Source organism: Vicugna pacos, chromosome 4 (genome assembly GCF_048564905.1).
Source record: "Vicugna pacos chromosome 4, VicPac4, whole genome shotgun sequence".
In the NCBI taxonomy this organism is placed as follows: Eukaryota; Metazoa; Chordata; class Mammalia; order Artiodactyla; family Camelidae; genus Vicugna; species Vicugna pacos.
The window spans coordinates 61468493-61485519 of NC_132990.1; the positions used below are offsets into that span (position 1 = coordinate 61468493).

At 46.9% G+C, this 17027-nt stretch overlaps 1 protein-coding gene across 6 annotated transcripts in view; it reads left to right on the forward strand.

The window, feature by feature from the left end:
• The window catches only part of RGS3 (regulator of G protein signaling 3), a 134905-nt gene that overhangs the window by 14579 nt on the left and 103299 nt on the right, over window positions 1-17027 (forward strand). For 4 of the 6 annotated variants that reach the window (XM_015245339.3, XM_072959959.1, XM_072959957.1 and 1 more), the window contains 2 exons: window positions 13428-13478; window positions 16207-16265. In XM_015245339.3, the coding sequence (XP_015100825.2) occupies window positions 13428-13478; window positions 16207-16265 (110 nt within the window). Of the gene's footprint in view, window positions 1-378; window positions 811-13427; window positions 13479-16206; window positions 16266-17027 lie in introns of those variants that run through there. The other 2 variants (XM_006211361.4, XM_015245340.3) reach the window with 2 other exon arrangements.

A 17027-nucleotide genomic window follows, 5' to 3' on the forward strand; every position in this document is an offset into this window, starting at 1 on the left:
ATTTCTGTCCCCTCAGATGCTGGGGGCCTGTCCTCCTGTCCCATGGCATCGGCCTGCGGATGAGGAGCCCTGAGGCTGGCTGGAGGAAGCTGCTCTGGTCTGAACCTGTGCCAGACTGTTCCCATCCAAGAGAAGACTCCAGAGAGGTGGAGGAGCCAGGGTTAGGGAAGGGCCTGCAGCCTGGTGGGGGCGGGGATCCAACCGTAGAGAACACTTTTCCAAACTCCACTGCACTGGGCCGGGGGGGTGCTCTGCCCTTGCTTGGTGTCCAGTGATTACAGGTCCGAGCTTCAAAGCATGTTGCAAACCTGGCTAATTACTGGCCTGGGGGAGCTGGGTGAGCAGGCCAAGCCCGCCGAGTGGGAGCGCCAGGGGCCGCAGGACTGTCATTGGGCTGGCACTTGCAGCCCAGAGGGGCCCGTAGCCCTGGTGAGGTCGCAAGTCCTGCTGGTTACCCAGGGAGGACTGCCCTGCCGGCCGCGGGGGCTACCCTCTCAGACCCACCGCCGGCGCCTCCTCCCCTGGGTCAGGTGGAAATCTCCCCATTCAAACCGGCGCGGGCCAATCAGGACCCGGCGCGGCCGCCGGTTCAAACGCGCGCTGCAGCCGGCCTCCCGCTCCCGCCTGGGAGACACCGGCGCGGGGGCGGGTGAACCTGCTGCCTCGGTTACTGGGGAGCAACACAGACGCTTCGGGTTACAGGCGCCCCTGCCCGGCCGGAGCGGGCCGCCATGGAGCGCTCCCTGCACCGCGTCTCCCACGGGAGCCGGCGCGCCCACCCGGGCTTGTCCTTCTACCTCACCACCTTTGGTAAGTGCCCGCGGGGCGGCTGCCAGGAGCTGCTGCACCCTGCTCACAGCGCCCAGAGAGGGCAACCCCCGCAGTGGCAGGTGAGGCAGGGAGCAGCGATCCTTCAGTTTGGGGGTAACTGCTCTGGCCCCTTCCTCCGTGGTTGCCCAGGAGGGACACAGGGCACAGGCTCAGGCCGAACAAGCCGCTGGGCACCACCTGCTGCCTGGCCGCTGATGCCAAGTGCAGTTGGTTCTACCTCACTTGGCTGGAATAATCATGCCCCAATTAATCTTTCAGAGACCGGTTTGCTACCACTGAGTTTCCCATTAACAAGCAGCTCAGGGTTAAATCAAGGTCTTGTTACTACATCTCAAAATCACCTGAGCCCTATTTCTTTTGGCTCAGGGAGAGGACAGGTGTCAGGTCAGCCAGGTGGCCTTGGCTCCCTGTGGGCTCACCTTCGAGGCTGCAGTGCAAAGGCTCCACTGGATATCTGATCCACAGCAGAGATGGGAAAATTCTCTCCTCTAGGAGCAATGGGGCTCTCAGGAAGGTCACAGGGCTGCCCTGGGAGCTGAGGTGGAAAGAAGTGGGCTGTAGGCTCCTGCTCCCAGGCCCCTAGATAGAGTCCTGGGCAAGTAAGTCCAAGTAACAACTGGGCAGCAGCTGGCCCAGTGGTTTGGGCAGACCTGGTCTTCTAAGTCCCCATAGTAAAGATAATTAGCCCTGTGTAGACTACAGCTCTTCACAGTGCTCCTTTCCTCACTGGCTCTGCAGCTCCCTGTGGGGAGGGAGTTACATTTCCTCTGTGGAGACTTGAGATCCAGAGAGGTGGGTCTCCCAGTGAGCCAGCTGCAGAGTTAACACTGGAGCTGAAGTCTTCTGAGATGATGTGTCCAGCACATTTTTTAAAACTTGTGTACAATTTTCTTACGAAGACTGGGGAAGTTACTACAACATAAGTGGACTTCGCCTGCATTTCAAAGATAGAGCACCTAAGGAGTTAGGCCCTCCCTGGGGTTCAGGATCACCTACTCCCAGGCTTACCTCTCCCAGCACACTTGGCTCTTCACAACCTGCTTTCTTCTCTAGGGGCAAAGGGAGTGATGGAAAAGCAGTGGTTTGTCCCCTAGAAATGATCTGTAGTCTGGCATCCTGGAATTCACCGGTCCAGTTGGTGGAGGGTAACAGTAAGAGTTATAGATTAGCCGCCATTTATTGCACGTTCATCGTGTGTGTGCCTTGTGCCAAGTGCTTTCCCTGCATCATCTTACTTAAGCCTCCTAACCCTTGGAGGCAGTTCCTGTTAGCCCCATGGGGATGTGGGACTCTACCAGGTAGGGGAGGTTTCCTGGATGATCTGAGTTGATGGGGCTGGAGTGGTCAGGAAAGAGTGTCAGAGAGCTGTGATGCCTTGTCACCTTAGCTGTGTCCTAATTAAAAGTAAAAAATATATTTCATTGTTTTTCCTCCTTAGTATCATGGTAAGATGTATTCATTGTTAAAAACTTAGTGAAAAGAAGAAAGTGAAAATCACCTGTAATTTGACTCCCAGAGAAGGCCATTGTTAACATGGTTTATATCCTTCCAGGCTTATTTCTCTGTGTGTGTGCCTAATTTTAATAAAATTAAGATCCTTTTATATGTACAGTTTTGTAACCTTACTGGTATGATGTGACTATTTCCTTATATCAGTCCATATTCTTATGTTGAATTAATCTCCCTGCCAGATCTGGGAAGCTGGGGAGGGTCCAGCAGAGAGTGGATGCCCTGTCCGGCCATGGCCTCAGGGCTGAGTTGGGTGGGTATCAGGGAGGGTTGCTGCTTGAACCAGCGATTGTGACGTGAGTGTGCGGTGGGCGGGCAGGAACCTAGCTGGGTGGAATGCCTCCTGATCTATGTATGCAGCCTCTTCTCAGATCTCTCTGAGGACACTGACTGATGCTGGAGAAGTTCTCTCTTGTTTCTTGCTGACTCTTTCCTTGACAAATGCCGTCTCTCTTCCCAGGCTGCTAATTTTCTTTATACACTGACTGATCTTTGCTTGTCTGCTTATGAATGAAGAGCCATACCAGTGGTTACCAAACCTGGTATCATTTGCTGAAAATACTATTATATTGTCATTGGATGATCTTGGCACTCATGTTGAAAATTAATTGACTGTACATATGTGAGTTAACTTCTGGACTTTTAATTTTATTCCATTGATCTGATCTGTTTGTCTATCCTTATGCCAGTATTACACTGTCTTGATTACTGTTGCTAAGTAGTAAGTTTTGAAATTTGGAAGTGTGAATCTAATTTTGTTCTTTTTCAAGGTTGTTTTGGCTCTATTGACTTTGAGTTTCCATATAAAGTTTAAGCATAATATTTTATATAGGAAATATAAACCCGAGTTTGCAAAAATGTTTGATGAATATTTAAAGAATATTTTCTTGAAGAGATACCAACTTATTAGCTTGCCTGAGGCAACAAATTATTAATCAATCTGGGATTTGGTCCAGAGTCTGGATGTGGTGAGTGATCATGGGAGAGAACAGGTGCCTTTCCTCCAGGGTGTCTGGGTTAGGTGACAGGCAGGCTGGACATGTTCTGAGGGCTGTGGGTGACTGGACACTGAGTGACACAACCCAACTTTGTTTAGAACTGTTATCCCCAAATGAACTTGTGCGATAAAAGCTATGAGTAGCGGCTCTGTGTGTAGGCTCTAGAGGAGGCACCTGGAATCTTTGGTTTGCTGGAGGGAGGTCAGGAAGAATTGGTTCTGAAGGCACAGCAGACTAAGGAATGTCATTAATTTGCTGGGCGTTTTCTTTGTGTTTCTTGTGATAGTACAATGTTAGGTGGGACCCCACACCTCTCCTTTCTCTACTTCTCATTAGAAGCCACAGAGATAAAGGTCCATTTTCTACAGTGAGAATGAAGCTTGGGAACAGATGCCAGGCAGGACATGTTGGGTTGTGTGAAGTCAGGCCCTGAGCTGGAGGCCTGCGACATGTCCCTGCCAGCTGCCCCTGGCTTGCCCTGCTGCTCTGAGCCTGGGACACTCCCTGGGCTTGGTTGGGAAGCCCATCCAGCCATTTCTGAAGAGCTGATCATTTGCTGGTCAGGGTCCTCAGCATTTATCAGCTTTCCTGTCTTTTGGAGTCCATTTGCTTGGAAGCATTCAGAAATTCTCAGTTTCTGGCCTGTTGATAGCCCTTTGTTTTCTTTTCCATTTCTACTCTCTATATTCTTTTTTAAAGAACTTTTTATTATGAAATATAATACACATACAGAAAAGTGTCCCCCCAAAGGATGTGCAAATACCCGTGTAACTTTCACTGGGGTCAGGATTGCCAGTATCCAGAAGTCTCATGTTTGATGTGTAGTTTTTTCTTTATCATTCCATTTAAAGTATTTTCTGATTTTTATAGTCATTTCTTCTTGAATCCATGGGTTGTTTGAGAGTGTATTTCTTACTTTCCAAATATTGGGGATTTTAGTAGGTTTTTTTTGTTTATTTTACGTTTTAATCCGAGAATATACTCTGCGTCTTTTCAGTCCTTTGATAGCTCAGATTTAGTCATTTTTTGTACATGTTCTGTGTATACTTGAAGAGGTCTGCAGTAATTGGGTGTAGTGTTCTTTGTACATGTCAGGGTTAAGTCAAGTTTGCTGTTCACCTTGTTCAGCTATTCTGTATCCTTGCCAACTTCTCCCCACTTGTTCTATCAGTTATTGAAAAAGGTATGTTAAAATTCCTACTATGATTATAAATTTATTTATTTCTCGTTATAATTCTGTCAGTTTTTCCTTTATATATTTTGAAGCAATATTAAGAGCATACAAATTTAGAATTATTGTCTTTCTAGTGAGTTGACACTTTCATTATTATGAAGTCTTCTTTTATTGTTATGAAGTCTTCTGTTTATTTCTAGTGGAGGTAAAGTCTCCTTTTCCTGACATGAACATACTTTGGTTAATCATTGCTTGGCATATCTTTTCCCATTCTATTTCTTTCAAACTTTCTGTTTCTGTACTTTTTAGGTGTGCTGTGTATATTAGAAACTGCAGGCACAAGGTTGTTATTTTTTTCTTCTTCATGCAGACCTCAGATGATAGCTTTCTGTGAAAGGATCTTTGTTTGCTTCTGTCAGGTGCTTGAGGCCACTAGAATCTGAGATAACTTTAATTCAGTGTTAGGGATTGAGATTGAGCTGAGCTGCAGCCCTCCAAGGAGCTGTGTCTGATCATGGTTTACTCTATTCCTGAGGAGCAACCCTTTGGAGCTCCAACCCAGAATGTCGGGGTTCAGAAGGACACCACCTCTTGGCAGGCCCTGGTCTCCAACTCCTGTTCCTTCATCCCCAAGAGGCAGTCAGAGACTCTGCTTGGATTCTCAGACTTTCAGTTACTTCTGAAATTTGAAAATACCTCCAGGAGGCAATTATCCCAGGAAGACATTAAACTTAATTCTGTGGACCCGCAATCCCCCCAGATCCAGCTTCGTAGTTCCTCTCTGTCTTATTATGTCTCTAAGAAGCTGCTTTTGAATATTTTGTCTAGCTTTTCCAGATTTCCTCAGTGAGCCTGTCATCCCAGGAATAGCAGTCCCTTACATATGTTTTCTAATTTTTCTGACTTGTTTTTTTCTTTTCCTTCTTTCCATCCTTTCTTTCATCATTTCAGTGGGAGTACTTTATTTGCTAGGTGCTTCACATATGTTAGTTCGTGCTTTTACAACAGCTCTGTTAGAGCTGTATTATTATTATTCTTTCCATTGTACAGATGAGGAAACTGAGGATGTGGTGATTAAAGATCGTCAGTGGTGGAATCAGGATCCAAACCAGGTCTTTCTGACTCCAAAGCCCATGCTTTGCTCAGAGTTCTATGCTTCCTCTCTTGTGTTTTCCATATGAAATTTGTTCTGCTGGAAAACTTCATTTGATAGTGAAAAAATAATGCAAATGTAAAACATAATGAATATAAATGATTAACTTCATTGTCTGGCTCAAAGCTATCAGCAAGCACATGACAGGTGCTAATCATTATAAAATAACATAACTTTGGAGAAGTCTGAAATAGATAAGGATACTGAGTAATTTATAAAATGTGGTAAAACTGACAATTTTGGAATTAAACTTACATGACTTTATAGATGTAATTAAAAATTATAATAAAATCTAAAAGGATTAAGAAAGGCAAGATACTGTGAATTTTCTATATATTATGGTGTTGTACACAAATATGTATAAAAGAAAATCATTTGCTCTGCAGATAAAGCATTTTCATGAATGTGCTGGGTTGTCCTTGGGTTAATGTGGGACATTTCCAGATTTTGCAGTTTGGTGGTAGTGAGTATAGTTTAAATCTATCAAAATTCTTTATTAAGAAAATCAAGGACCTCAAAAACTGGAAGTCTTCTTTATCCTTAGCCATATATACTGATTTATCTTAGAACTATATTTTCTTAACAATTTTTAAAATTGAAAAATTGTTTCCGGATTAAGATCAGATTTATGTCACCAACTGTGGAGGCAACATGGATATGCATTAGTTATCTAATGCTTCATAACAAGTGATCCCAATAGGTATTGGCTTGAGAAAACCAAACATTTATTATCTCACTGTTTCTGCGAGTCAGGAATTTGGGGATGGTTTAGCTGGATGATTTTTGCTCAGGGTCTCTCATGGTGGTCGCAATCAAGATGTTAGCTGACTTATACTGGGCAGCGCAACCTACTCCTGGAAGGAGAAACAGCTTGGGAAGCTACATTAACATCAGGTTTAGAAGGTCAAATGAACAGGGGTTGAACTGGCCCATCATGATTTTTATTCCACCACTTTTGTTCCTCCAGTGGGTACCATCAAAAGCTAAGGTTACTTCTCCAAATGGAAGTCCAGGTTTTCCCTCCTCAGAACTTGAAATTCTGCAGGAGCTGTGTGGCTTCATTTCCCCCATATCACTGCAGCTACCATTTCTCCCTTAGAGGACAGAGAGTGAAATCGATAGACACAGCATAACCTCTCTGAGTGTTAGTGGCTGGCTGGGTTCCACATAGACCCAGCTTCCTTTGTACATTGGTCCCAATGTTATCCCCCTTCCTGTGGCTTTCAACAGTTGAAAAGTTCTTAAATGGGGAGTGGCTTTGGGGGAGAATTAAGTTTGGGGATGACTGCTGCTCCATGCTAGCCAGGCAAGTCCCCTGTAGGTGTATTCTCTACATACCCCAGGGTGACGTGGGCTCCTTCCAGGACATGATCCTGCTGAACCCTGAGTCCAGCAGTGGGTGCAACCCCCATCTTGCTTCATTTTCTAAGTAGGTTTCTGTGTCCTGAGAGTCAGAGTTCATCTTCTATGGTCCTCTATATTTAGTAAGGTCTGCAGATTGAATTTCCTTAGCCAGATTCCATACCTTTTTCCCCACAATGTCCAGTGAGTCCAAAGCCCCCAAGTACTGTGCCCAGCAGAATTTAGGTTTGTTGCCTTCCCTGCACTTTCTGAAGCTCACTCTCATCCAGTATTTTCCCTGCCTTATGGGACATGACTGTTCTCCTGCTACCTCTGGGCCCTTGCTCCCTGGTGCCCTCCTGCAGCCTCTGGGCACTAGTCTCTACCACTCTTTGCAGCCATGGGGCTCTGTACCCAACTGTAGCCCCGTAAGAACTGGGGATGTGCCCCCTCCAGGGCTCCTGAACACCCCGATGAGAATGATTGCAGGCCCTCTAGCCTGAACTTCCAGCACACCCTCAGACCACACCCTGAGCCTGGGGAGAAAGTGGGGATATTGACAAGACCAGAGATTCTGGGGACCTGTGAGGGGCTTAATTAGCTGGTATTAAGAGCAGTTGAACGCCCCAGGGATTCAGCCTGACTTCCCTCCTCCTGGTGGTTCATTTCTCTAGACTTAGAGACATTTCTTGGAGCCTGCCCTCTCTAGCTTCCTCTTGGTTTTTCAAGCAAAGGACAAACCTTGCCCTGTGCCTGATGGCTCTCACTGCTCCTGGACCCTGCGGCTGCATTGGCAGATGCAGTAGAGCACAGTAGAGGGCTGTGAGTGTTCTGGAAAACTGGTTCGGTGCACAGGAAAGAGTGTGGAAATCAGGGCAGAGCTCTGGTCTCCAGTTCTGGCTTGGCCAACCCTGGTCACTCTGGGCTCAGGGCAAGTCACCTTCCATCTCTGGGCATGACTGTTCTGGCTACCAGATGAGGAGGCTGAGCAAGGTGATTTCATGAATCTCAGACATTTGATGCAATGGGCTAAGGGGAGAGGGCAGAGGGGCAGGAACGGCTGGGAGGGGGAGGAACGGCTGGGGAAAGGTTCTCATTCTTCATCTTGCCTTTCCTCATCTATGAGCTTCAGGATGGGCTGGGGGTCTGGAGCCTGGTCTTCTGGGTTTGGTTTCTCTGCTGTAACAGGGTTAGGCACCCTGGCCTTCCCGGAGGAGACCCGCTTGGCGGGGTCTAGAAGGGGAGCTGCGTGGAGCTGCGCAGACTCATCTGATTTCCAAGTTGGTTTTTGCCCCGGGCTTGTCCTCTGCTCCAGCCCCACCCTTGGCCTTGTCCACGCCCATGTCCTCACCACTGGGCTGCGAGTTCCCTGAGGGTGGCCAACGTTCAGATCTGCCCTTCGTCACTTAAGTCTTCAAGCAGGTGCCTGGCAGATGTTTGTCAAATGGAATTAGTGACCATTTGTGTTGGGAGATTTCTCAGTTCTGATTTTCTGGGACAGGGCTGTTGGAAGGTGACAGGCACTGAGCAGCACAGGGATTCCAGGCCACATGTGTCCGGGCCGCAGTTGGCTTTGCATTGGTAAATATTTTCAGAAAAAAATGTGTCACGTTAAACATAGATGCCTTTAGGTTGATGAGATCCAGTCCATGGGTACTGGCCCTGTTTGTCTGTTTCCAGCCTCTCTCTCCCACCCGACACTGGATCGGGCACCGTGTTTGTAGGAGATTTCTCAGCTCTAGGAAGGCCCAGAGTGGTAATCCCTCAGACCTCCAGCTAATAATACCGTGGATTCTCCTGGCGCCTTTCATCCAAGGACCTCCTCACCTTCCAGCATTGTCTGATCCCCACACAGCTCAGAGTGTGATAACCCCTATTATTAGCTCCACCTCAGCCGTGGATGTTGTGTCTGAGAGAAAGGAGGGAGTCAGGCCTGAACTGGAGCAGGCCTGCTGGGCTTCTGAAATCAGTCTTCTGGGCAGGAGAACAGCAGGGATTTCTGCTGGGCAAAGAGCTGGACCAAGGTTTGCTGGAGGCTGAACTGCTTGAGATTGTAGCTTAAACACCCTGAAGTATGAGGGGCAGGGTCAGAGGGGTTGGTGGACTACTGCAGAGCTAGGAGATGTGGAGCTTCCCTCCTTCTGTCTTCTGAACCCTGCCTGCCCTTCCTCCAGCCAGCAGCCAAGCACAGCCACCAACCTGGGGCGTGTCCAGAGATGAACAGTTGTGATGATGAGGGATGTCTCACTGTGCCATGAGGAACGGTGGGAGGACTTTAGACTTTGGTCTAGAGGAGAGGGTCCGGAGATAGTTGAGTGAGATCCAGTCAGTGAAATTTACTGAGAGACCACTTTTGGCTCAGTAAAGCTGGAGCATTGAACAAGTAGGAGCTATGTCAAAGGGAAAGGGCTCCCATTGCAGGAAGTGAGCTCCTTATCACTGGAGGTAATCAAGCAGAGGCAGATAACTGCTAGACAGTGTTGTCATGGATGGAGTGCATGCAGGGCTTTGTGGCTGATGTGCTGGTTCGCAGCTGGCTGGGAAGCCCTGCCCTTCCGCCTTTGCCTCTCTAGTGTGTGTCCACTGGGGAGATGGAGTTCAGCAGCTTCTTGAGGTTCTAGGGAGAGTCTGTTTGACTGAGAGATTTTTCTATATGTCACTGAAGAAGAGGAGTGTGGTCCTCTCTTTCCTCTATCCATGCTGGAGAGTCTGTGAGGATGACTTGATGATTTGTTTGTGTGTGTGTGTGTGTGTATAAAAATATATATATATATATATAAAATATATATATATATATTTTAATAAAAATGAGAAAAGCCACGAGAAAAAAACCTCATCCAGCCTCTCGTTCTTCACCTGTTTTCCAGCCCTGGTCTCTCCATTATCTTCATGTTTTCCCCTTTCCCTCCCTAGATTGCTTTCCTTCCCCTACTCTCTCCCTCCCTTTCCCTTCTTTCTTTGTTTATTAGTTTATTTTTAATTATAGAAGTGCTAAAGGTCATGGATATATTTGCATTGTTACAACACCTACAATACTGATAGATTGACATTCCTCTTGATTTCCCTCCCTTCAATTCCCAGTCACTTCCCTAGAGAAGATCACAGTTTTTAATTTGGCATCCTTTCAGACACACACACACGCACACGCACACACACAGAAATATATACCACATGTATTATTCTGCAATTTGCTTGTTCCTCTTAAAAACCTGTCTCAACATAAGTCGTAGCAATGTTTTCCTAGGTCAGTCTCTCAAGGCGATAGAAATAAAAGTAAAAATAAACAAATGGAACCTAATCAAACTTATAAGCTTTTGCACAGCAAAGGAAACCATAAACAAAATGAAAAGACAACCTACAGACTGAGAAAAATATTTGCAAACGATGTGGCTGACAGGGGCTCAATTTTCAGAATATACAAACAGCTCCTACAACTCAGTAACAACAACAACAACGAACAACCCAATCAAAAAATGGGCAGGAGATTTAAATAGACATTTCTTCAAAGAAGGCATACAGATGGCCAATAGGCACATGTAAAGATGCTCAGCATCACTAATTATTAGAGAAATGCAAATCAAAACTACAATGAGGTACCACCTCACACCAGCCAGGATGACCATCATTAAAAAATCTACAAATAAGGAGGAGGGTATAGCTCAGTGGTAGAGTGCATGCCTAGCATGCACAAGGTCCTGGTTCAATCCCGAGTACTGCCATTAAAAAAATAAATATGGGAGAGGGTATAATTCAGTGGTAGATCACATGCTTACCATACACAAGGTCCTGGGTTCAATCCCCAATACCTCCATTAAAAAATAAGTAAATAAGCCTACTTATGCACCCCCCAAAGGTAAACAAAAATAAAGAGGAAGAGCAAATTATTAAAAAAATACATAAATAAATAAACCTGATTGCCTCTCCCCCAACAATAACAACAAAAAAATCTACAAATAATAAATGCTGGGGAGAGTGTGGAGAAAAAGAAACCCTCCTACACTACTGGTCCTACACTGCTAGTGGGAGTGTAATTTGGTGCAGCCCCTATGGAAAACAGTATGGAGTTTCCCCCAAAACCTAAAAATAGAGTTACCATATGATCCAGCAATCCCACTCCAGGGCATATATCTGGAGAAAACTCTAACTCAAAAAGATACATGCACCCTAATGCTCATAGCAGCACTGTTTACAATAGCCAAGACATGGAAGCAAACTAAGTGTCCATCAATAGATGAATGGATAAAGAAAATGTGGTACACACACACACACACACACACACACACACACACACTGGAATACTACTCAGCCATAAAAAAGAGTGAATAATGACATTTGCAGCAACATGGATGGATCTAGAGATTATCATACTGAGTGAAGTCAGGCAGAGAAGGACAAATATCTTATGATATCACTTATATGTGGAGTCTAAAAAAGGATACAAATGAACTAATTTACAAAATGGAAACAGATTCACAGACACAGAAAGCAAATTTATGGTTACCGAAGGGGAAAGGTAGGGGATAAATTAGGAGTTTGGGATTACCAGATACAAACTACTATATATAAAATAGATAAACAACAAGGTCCTACCATATAGGACAGGGAACTATATTCAATATCTTGTAATAACCTATAATGAAAAAATATGAAAAAGAATGTGTATACATATATATGTATAACTGAATCACTATGCTGTACACCAGAAACTAATACAACATTGTAAATCAACTACACTTCAATTAAAAAAAAAAACTTGTCTCAACAATGTTCCCATGTCAGGACATATAGTACTCCCCCATTCTTTATCATTTCTTTTTTTTAAATTAATTTTTTGTGAAGGGTGATTAGGTTGGTTTATCTACCTATCTACCTACCTACCTATGTACCTATCTATATGTCTATTTGTCTGCCTGCCTGCCTGCCTATCTATCTATCTATCTATCTATCTATCTATCTATTAAGTGGAGGTACTGGGGATTGAACCCAGGACCTCATGCATGCTAAGCATACACTCTACCACTGAGCTATACCCTCCCCACCCCCATTCTTTATAATGGCCCATACTACTCCACAGCACAGCTATAGATGGTTCATTTAACCATTTTCATACTGATAGAGATTTTAGGTGTTTCCAATTTTTTACAGTATTGTACTGTCAGCCTTTGTGCACAGCTGAATTTTTCTCTATGGTAGTTACCTGGAAGTATAATTGTTAGTTTGAATGATAAGAACATTTAAATGTAATAGATAGTGTTAGAAATGACACTCCATTAACACTTCCTCTGATAGGGTATGAGAGTATCTCTTTTCCTGAATCTTGATCAATATTTGACATTATCATCTTTTAGATTATCTTCCAACCAGATTGGGGAAAAATGGTATTTTATTGTTAATTTGCATGTCTTAGATCTCTGTGAGGCTGAGCATCTTTTTGTATATTTATTAGCCATTTTGTCATTTCTGAATTTCCAATGCAGTGTCCTTTGCCTGTTTTTCTATTATATTGTCTCATCACTTTGCAATATGTGTAATTGTTACAGACATTTAAAAAGTCTTAGGGAATCAGATCTATCTATCTTTCCCCTGTGGCCTCTGCATTTTATGTCTTGCTTAAGAGGGCCTTCTCCAACCTTAAAAGCATGTTTAGGGGCTCTTCAGTGTTCTCTGGTCCAGAGCACCTCAACCTTGAATGTGCATGTAACCCCCTGGGGTTCCTACTAAACTGTGGAATTTTAGTAGGCTGGGCTGGGGCTTGAGATGCTGAATTTTAAACAATAGTCCAGATATTTCTCATGATGCTGGTTCTGGGACCTCACTTTGAGCAGCAAGGCTCTATGCCAAGGTTATAGAAAGACTCCTTAGCTTTCCTTTAGGGAAGTCAAGATTCTATGGAAGGGTTGGAGGCAGTAGCATTGACTTTGAAGGATCTCTCTGCCCAAAGCTGGTCTCTTATCTTTTGCTTTTCCCTGAACCCATTCATCCTATGTCCTTGTGTTGTTGTCTTCCCAGAATATAGCTAGCTGTCTGTCACAGCTGGAGAGCTGTGGCCAACCCCTCAGCATGGACTCGTGACTGAGACCGAGGATCCTTAGCTGTCCAGTCTAGCGTCACCATGATATGGGTGCAACAGCTTTTCCCACTGTCAACAGTGAGAGCTCTCCAGGACTGACCCGGGCTTCCTTGTGAAGTAGTGAGCTCCCCATTACCAGAGTGGTGGAAGCCTAGGCTGGTAAACCACCACTGGAGGTGCTGATGTGTAGAGAAGGCTTAACTAGATGGCTTCTGAGCTCCCTTCCAACCCAGAGGCTGTATGAATCTTTGAATCACTTCGCATGAACGAAAGAACATTCCTGTCACCATAACTTCATTTTTCCCCTGGCAAGGAGACGAGGTGAAACTGTCTCTCTCGTTGTTTCTTCAGGTCAGCTGAAGCTGTCCATCGATGCCCGGGACAGGGTTCTGCTGCTTCACAGTGAGTACAGCGGTGTGCTGGGCTCACTGGGGAAGGGGAGGGCCACTCAGCCTCCCACGTGGAGCCAAGGACGGGTGGTCATGTTACCGCAATCAAGGCTTCTTTTTCATCTTTGTATAGTGTCCTGCCGTGTGTCCATTGGAAAAAACTGGGTATTCACTTGGGACTCCTAGGGACCTTACCCTGGTCCTGCCCCGATGTGGACTGAGTTCACGGAAGGCTGGAGCCATCCCCAAGCACCTCAGCATCCTCCTTGGCCCCGGTGGAGCAGGGCCCCAGAAGAGCTTCCCTATCCTCCCTCCCTTCCTCCCTCCCTCCCTTCCTCCCTTCCTCCCTCCCTCCCTCCCTTCCTCCCTTCCTCCCTTCCTCCCTTCCTTTCTTCTCTCTTTCTTTTTCTCTCATCCATTCACTCATTGGTTGATGGCAGCATAGTGTCACAACTAAGGTCAGACTGCTTGCATCCAAATCCTGGCTCTGCTAGTTTTCGTGCTGGCTGACGGTAAGCAAGCTCAGGCTCTCATCTGCTGAATGGTGAGACTAATACCCATCTTATGGGTTGTAACAAGGATTAGAGGAGTTAATGTTAGTAAAGCGCTTAGAACAGTGTCTAGCATGTGGTAAACCCTCTTTTAGTATTAGTTAAATAAGATAGAAAACCATAAATTCCAAAAATAGTGCTTGAGCTCTGGCCCTGTGCTAGGGATTGGGGACACCAAGGAGAAGCATCCACCTCTGTCTAGGTGGTGCTGATAGGATGGCAGGGAAGACCTGGCAGAGGGAGTGATATCCACACTCCATCCTGAAGCAGAAACCGGCCTGGGCCAGGCAGAGGGGAGCTGGTGGGCCAGGTACTCCATGCAGGGAGAGCAGCAAGTGCAAAGGCCTGAGGTCAGAGACAGCACAGTGTACTTGAGGACTGTCCATGCCTGCGGCACAGCACAGGAAAGGGCGGAGGTGTGAGCTGGGGCCGGGCCAAGAAGGTCCTGTGTGCCACCCAGAGGATGTTACCATTTAACTGCCATTTATCCATTTGTTCATCCTTCCGTCCAGCACACAAATAGTTACTGAGCTTCTGTTATGACTCTACTCTTCCGTTTGGCCCAGCAGGCCCTGCCTGTCTCTTCAGCCTCCCTGGTTCTTGCTGTTCAAAGCACCCTCTGCCCCTGTTCTGTCCAGTTACGTGCCCTCTGCCCCCCAACCTTTGCAATGCATCATGCTTGCTCATGCCCGTGTGCCTTCACATCCACTATTCCTTGTGTCTGAGCCTGCCTGCTTTGTGAACTGCTTTTGAGAAATAAATCTCCCTTCCTCTGATTTTGTAAGAAATAAGTCCACCTTAATCTCATTAAGACTCAGGAAGGAAGACTCCTTTTGCCTCATTTTTCCCCTCCAGGAATCACCCCCGACCCACCTGCAGGACTGAGTTCGTTGCTTCCTCCTCTGTGTCCCCATTGCAATCCGGACTACACTGTACCATACTGGTGTGTCCAGGCTCTTTCTTCCCCAGCAGACGGGGAGTGTAGTGAGGGTGGGGGCTGTGTCTGCCTCACCTCCACAGGGGGCCAGGGAGACCCAGTTCTTCAGTCCTGGGTCCTGCCCTCAAAAACCACACCTACCTGAAGAATGCACACAGGAACAGTAACTAGGATACCAGGCAGAGTAGACCAGCAGGCGCCTGGGGTCCTCCGGTCCTGGCCATGAGGGGCCCAGGGTGACGTTCCCAAGGACCAGCAGAGGGGGGCTCTTTGCCTGCCAGAGCCTGTCTCCAGCTGTGCAAACAGTTTTTACAAAGTGCATCTTGGCCTCCCCAACTCCATTTGTCCAGCACAGTTTGCTTTGGCTTCACCCCAGTCTCAGGCCCTTCATCCCTTCCAGCCTGTTCCCCTCTCTCCTTTGGCTTCCCAGGCCTCATGCCTCAAACTACAGGAGCTCTGTCTGAGCCAAGCCCTAGAGCTCCAACAAAACTGAACAGGAGAGAAAATAGAAAAGAGACTCAGCTTCTGCCAGGCCTGCTGTCTGCTTTCTGCAGACCTTAGGCAAACGGGCCACACTTGCTTTCGTGGCCAGACCTGCACCCCACCTCCACCTATCCCTTGCCTTTATTTATTCTCGTTTTCTCTAGCAAACCTTTATTGAATAGTTACTTATTTGCCAGACACTCTACTGAACACCTTAGACACGTTATCTCACTTAATCTGCACAACTACCATGTGAAGTGGGTATTATCATCACTAGCCCATTATTATCCCCGACCCCTTACAGAATGGCAGCTGCAGTCTCCTGGGGGCAGCAACTTGCTCGGGCTCATGTGGCTAGTGAGTGGCAGGCTGAGTTCTCCAGCTTGGCCCCTCCATCCCAGAAGGCACTCTGGTGTGGTAGAAGGAGCACTGGACTAGGAGTCAAGAGACAGGGATCTAAACCCAGCTCTGTCATTCCCATTGCTCCTTGACTCTGGGCAAATTTCCTACTGTCTTTGGGCCCCGTCCATAGCCTCATCTTCCCTGTTAAGTGAATGGTTAGACTCAATGAATTTTATGTTCCTTTCTCGGTATAGGATTCAGGGAATTGAATGCCCCCTGTAATGCCTCGGTGCAGGTGCTGCCTGAGCATGGAAGATGGTGGGAGTGGGCTAGACCAGAGAGGGGTTGCTATCCAGTGGTTGTCATGCAGATTAAGAGTCCGGTGATGATCCTTCCCACCCATCCCAATATTTTAATTCTCTGTTTAGTCATAGAAGGCAGAGGCCTAATGAGCAAGGAGCCTGGTGTCTGTGATTCCTACGTGAAGGTATATAATGACCTGGAGGTGGGGGTGGGTATGGGTGGGATGGGGGTGGTGAGGGACCACATCATTGGACTGAGTTCCAAGGTCCCAGCACATCTGTGGGCCTGGGGCCATTTGAGGTGGCAGCTACAGTTACGTCATTTGGTCAGTAGGCATTTGTTAGGCTCTGAGCTAAGGGAGACCCCTTCCCTTGGCCCGGCTTGGTCCCTAGGGCTTCCTGCAAGAGCTGGAAACTTATGGGTGATCTTGTGCATCACCATGGAGGTGAGCACCTTGAGCGTGTGGATGACAGAAATCCATAGGTGATCCCAAGCCATCTCATGAAAGCAACATTTTCACCCCTCTCCTCCTGTAGAGGCAGGATGGCCAGGTTTGGTTAGTGGAGGGGAGGGAGTGTCTCTGAGGGCTAGAAGGGCTATCTGAGTGGAGCCCTTGCAGTGAAGACAGAGGCCCCCCAGGGGTGGGGGGCCTACTTCCAGCCAGAGCCAAAGGCCTAGCGCCTCCCAGAGTGTGGCAGCTGGATGTCAGGTGCAGGCTCTGATGCACCACTCTGCATTCTTCCTGAAGTCCCCAGGCTGGTCAGAGTCCCCCGTGGGCCGAGACAAGGTCAGGAGCAGGGTGGGAACCTGAGACAGGGGATGAATGGCACTAGAACTAGAACGTGGATGGGGGACCTTGGCAGAGGCTGGCCTCGGGCCTCTTGGGAAGGGAGCACTCAGCAGTCGCTGGGAACTTCAAAGAGAAGAGGCCCTGTGCTTTGGGGGA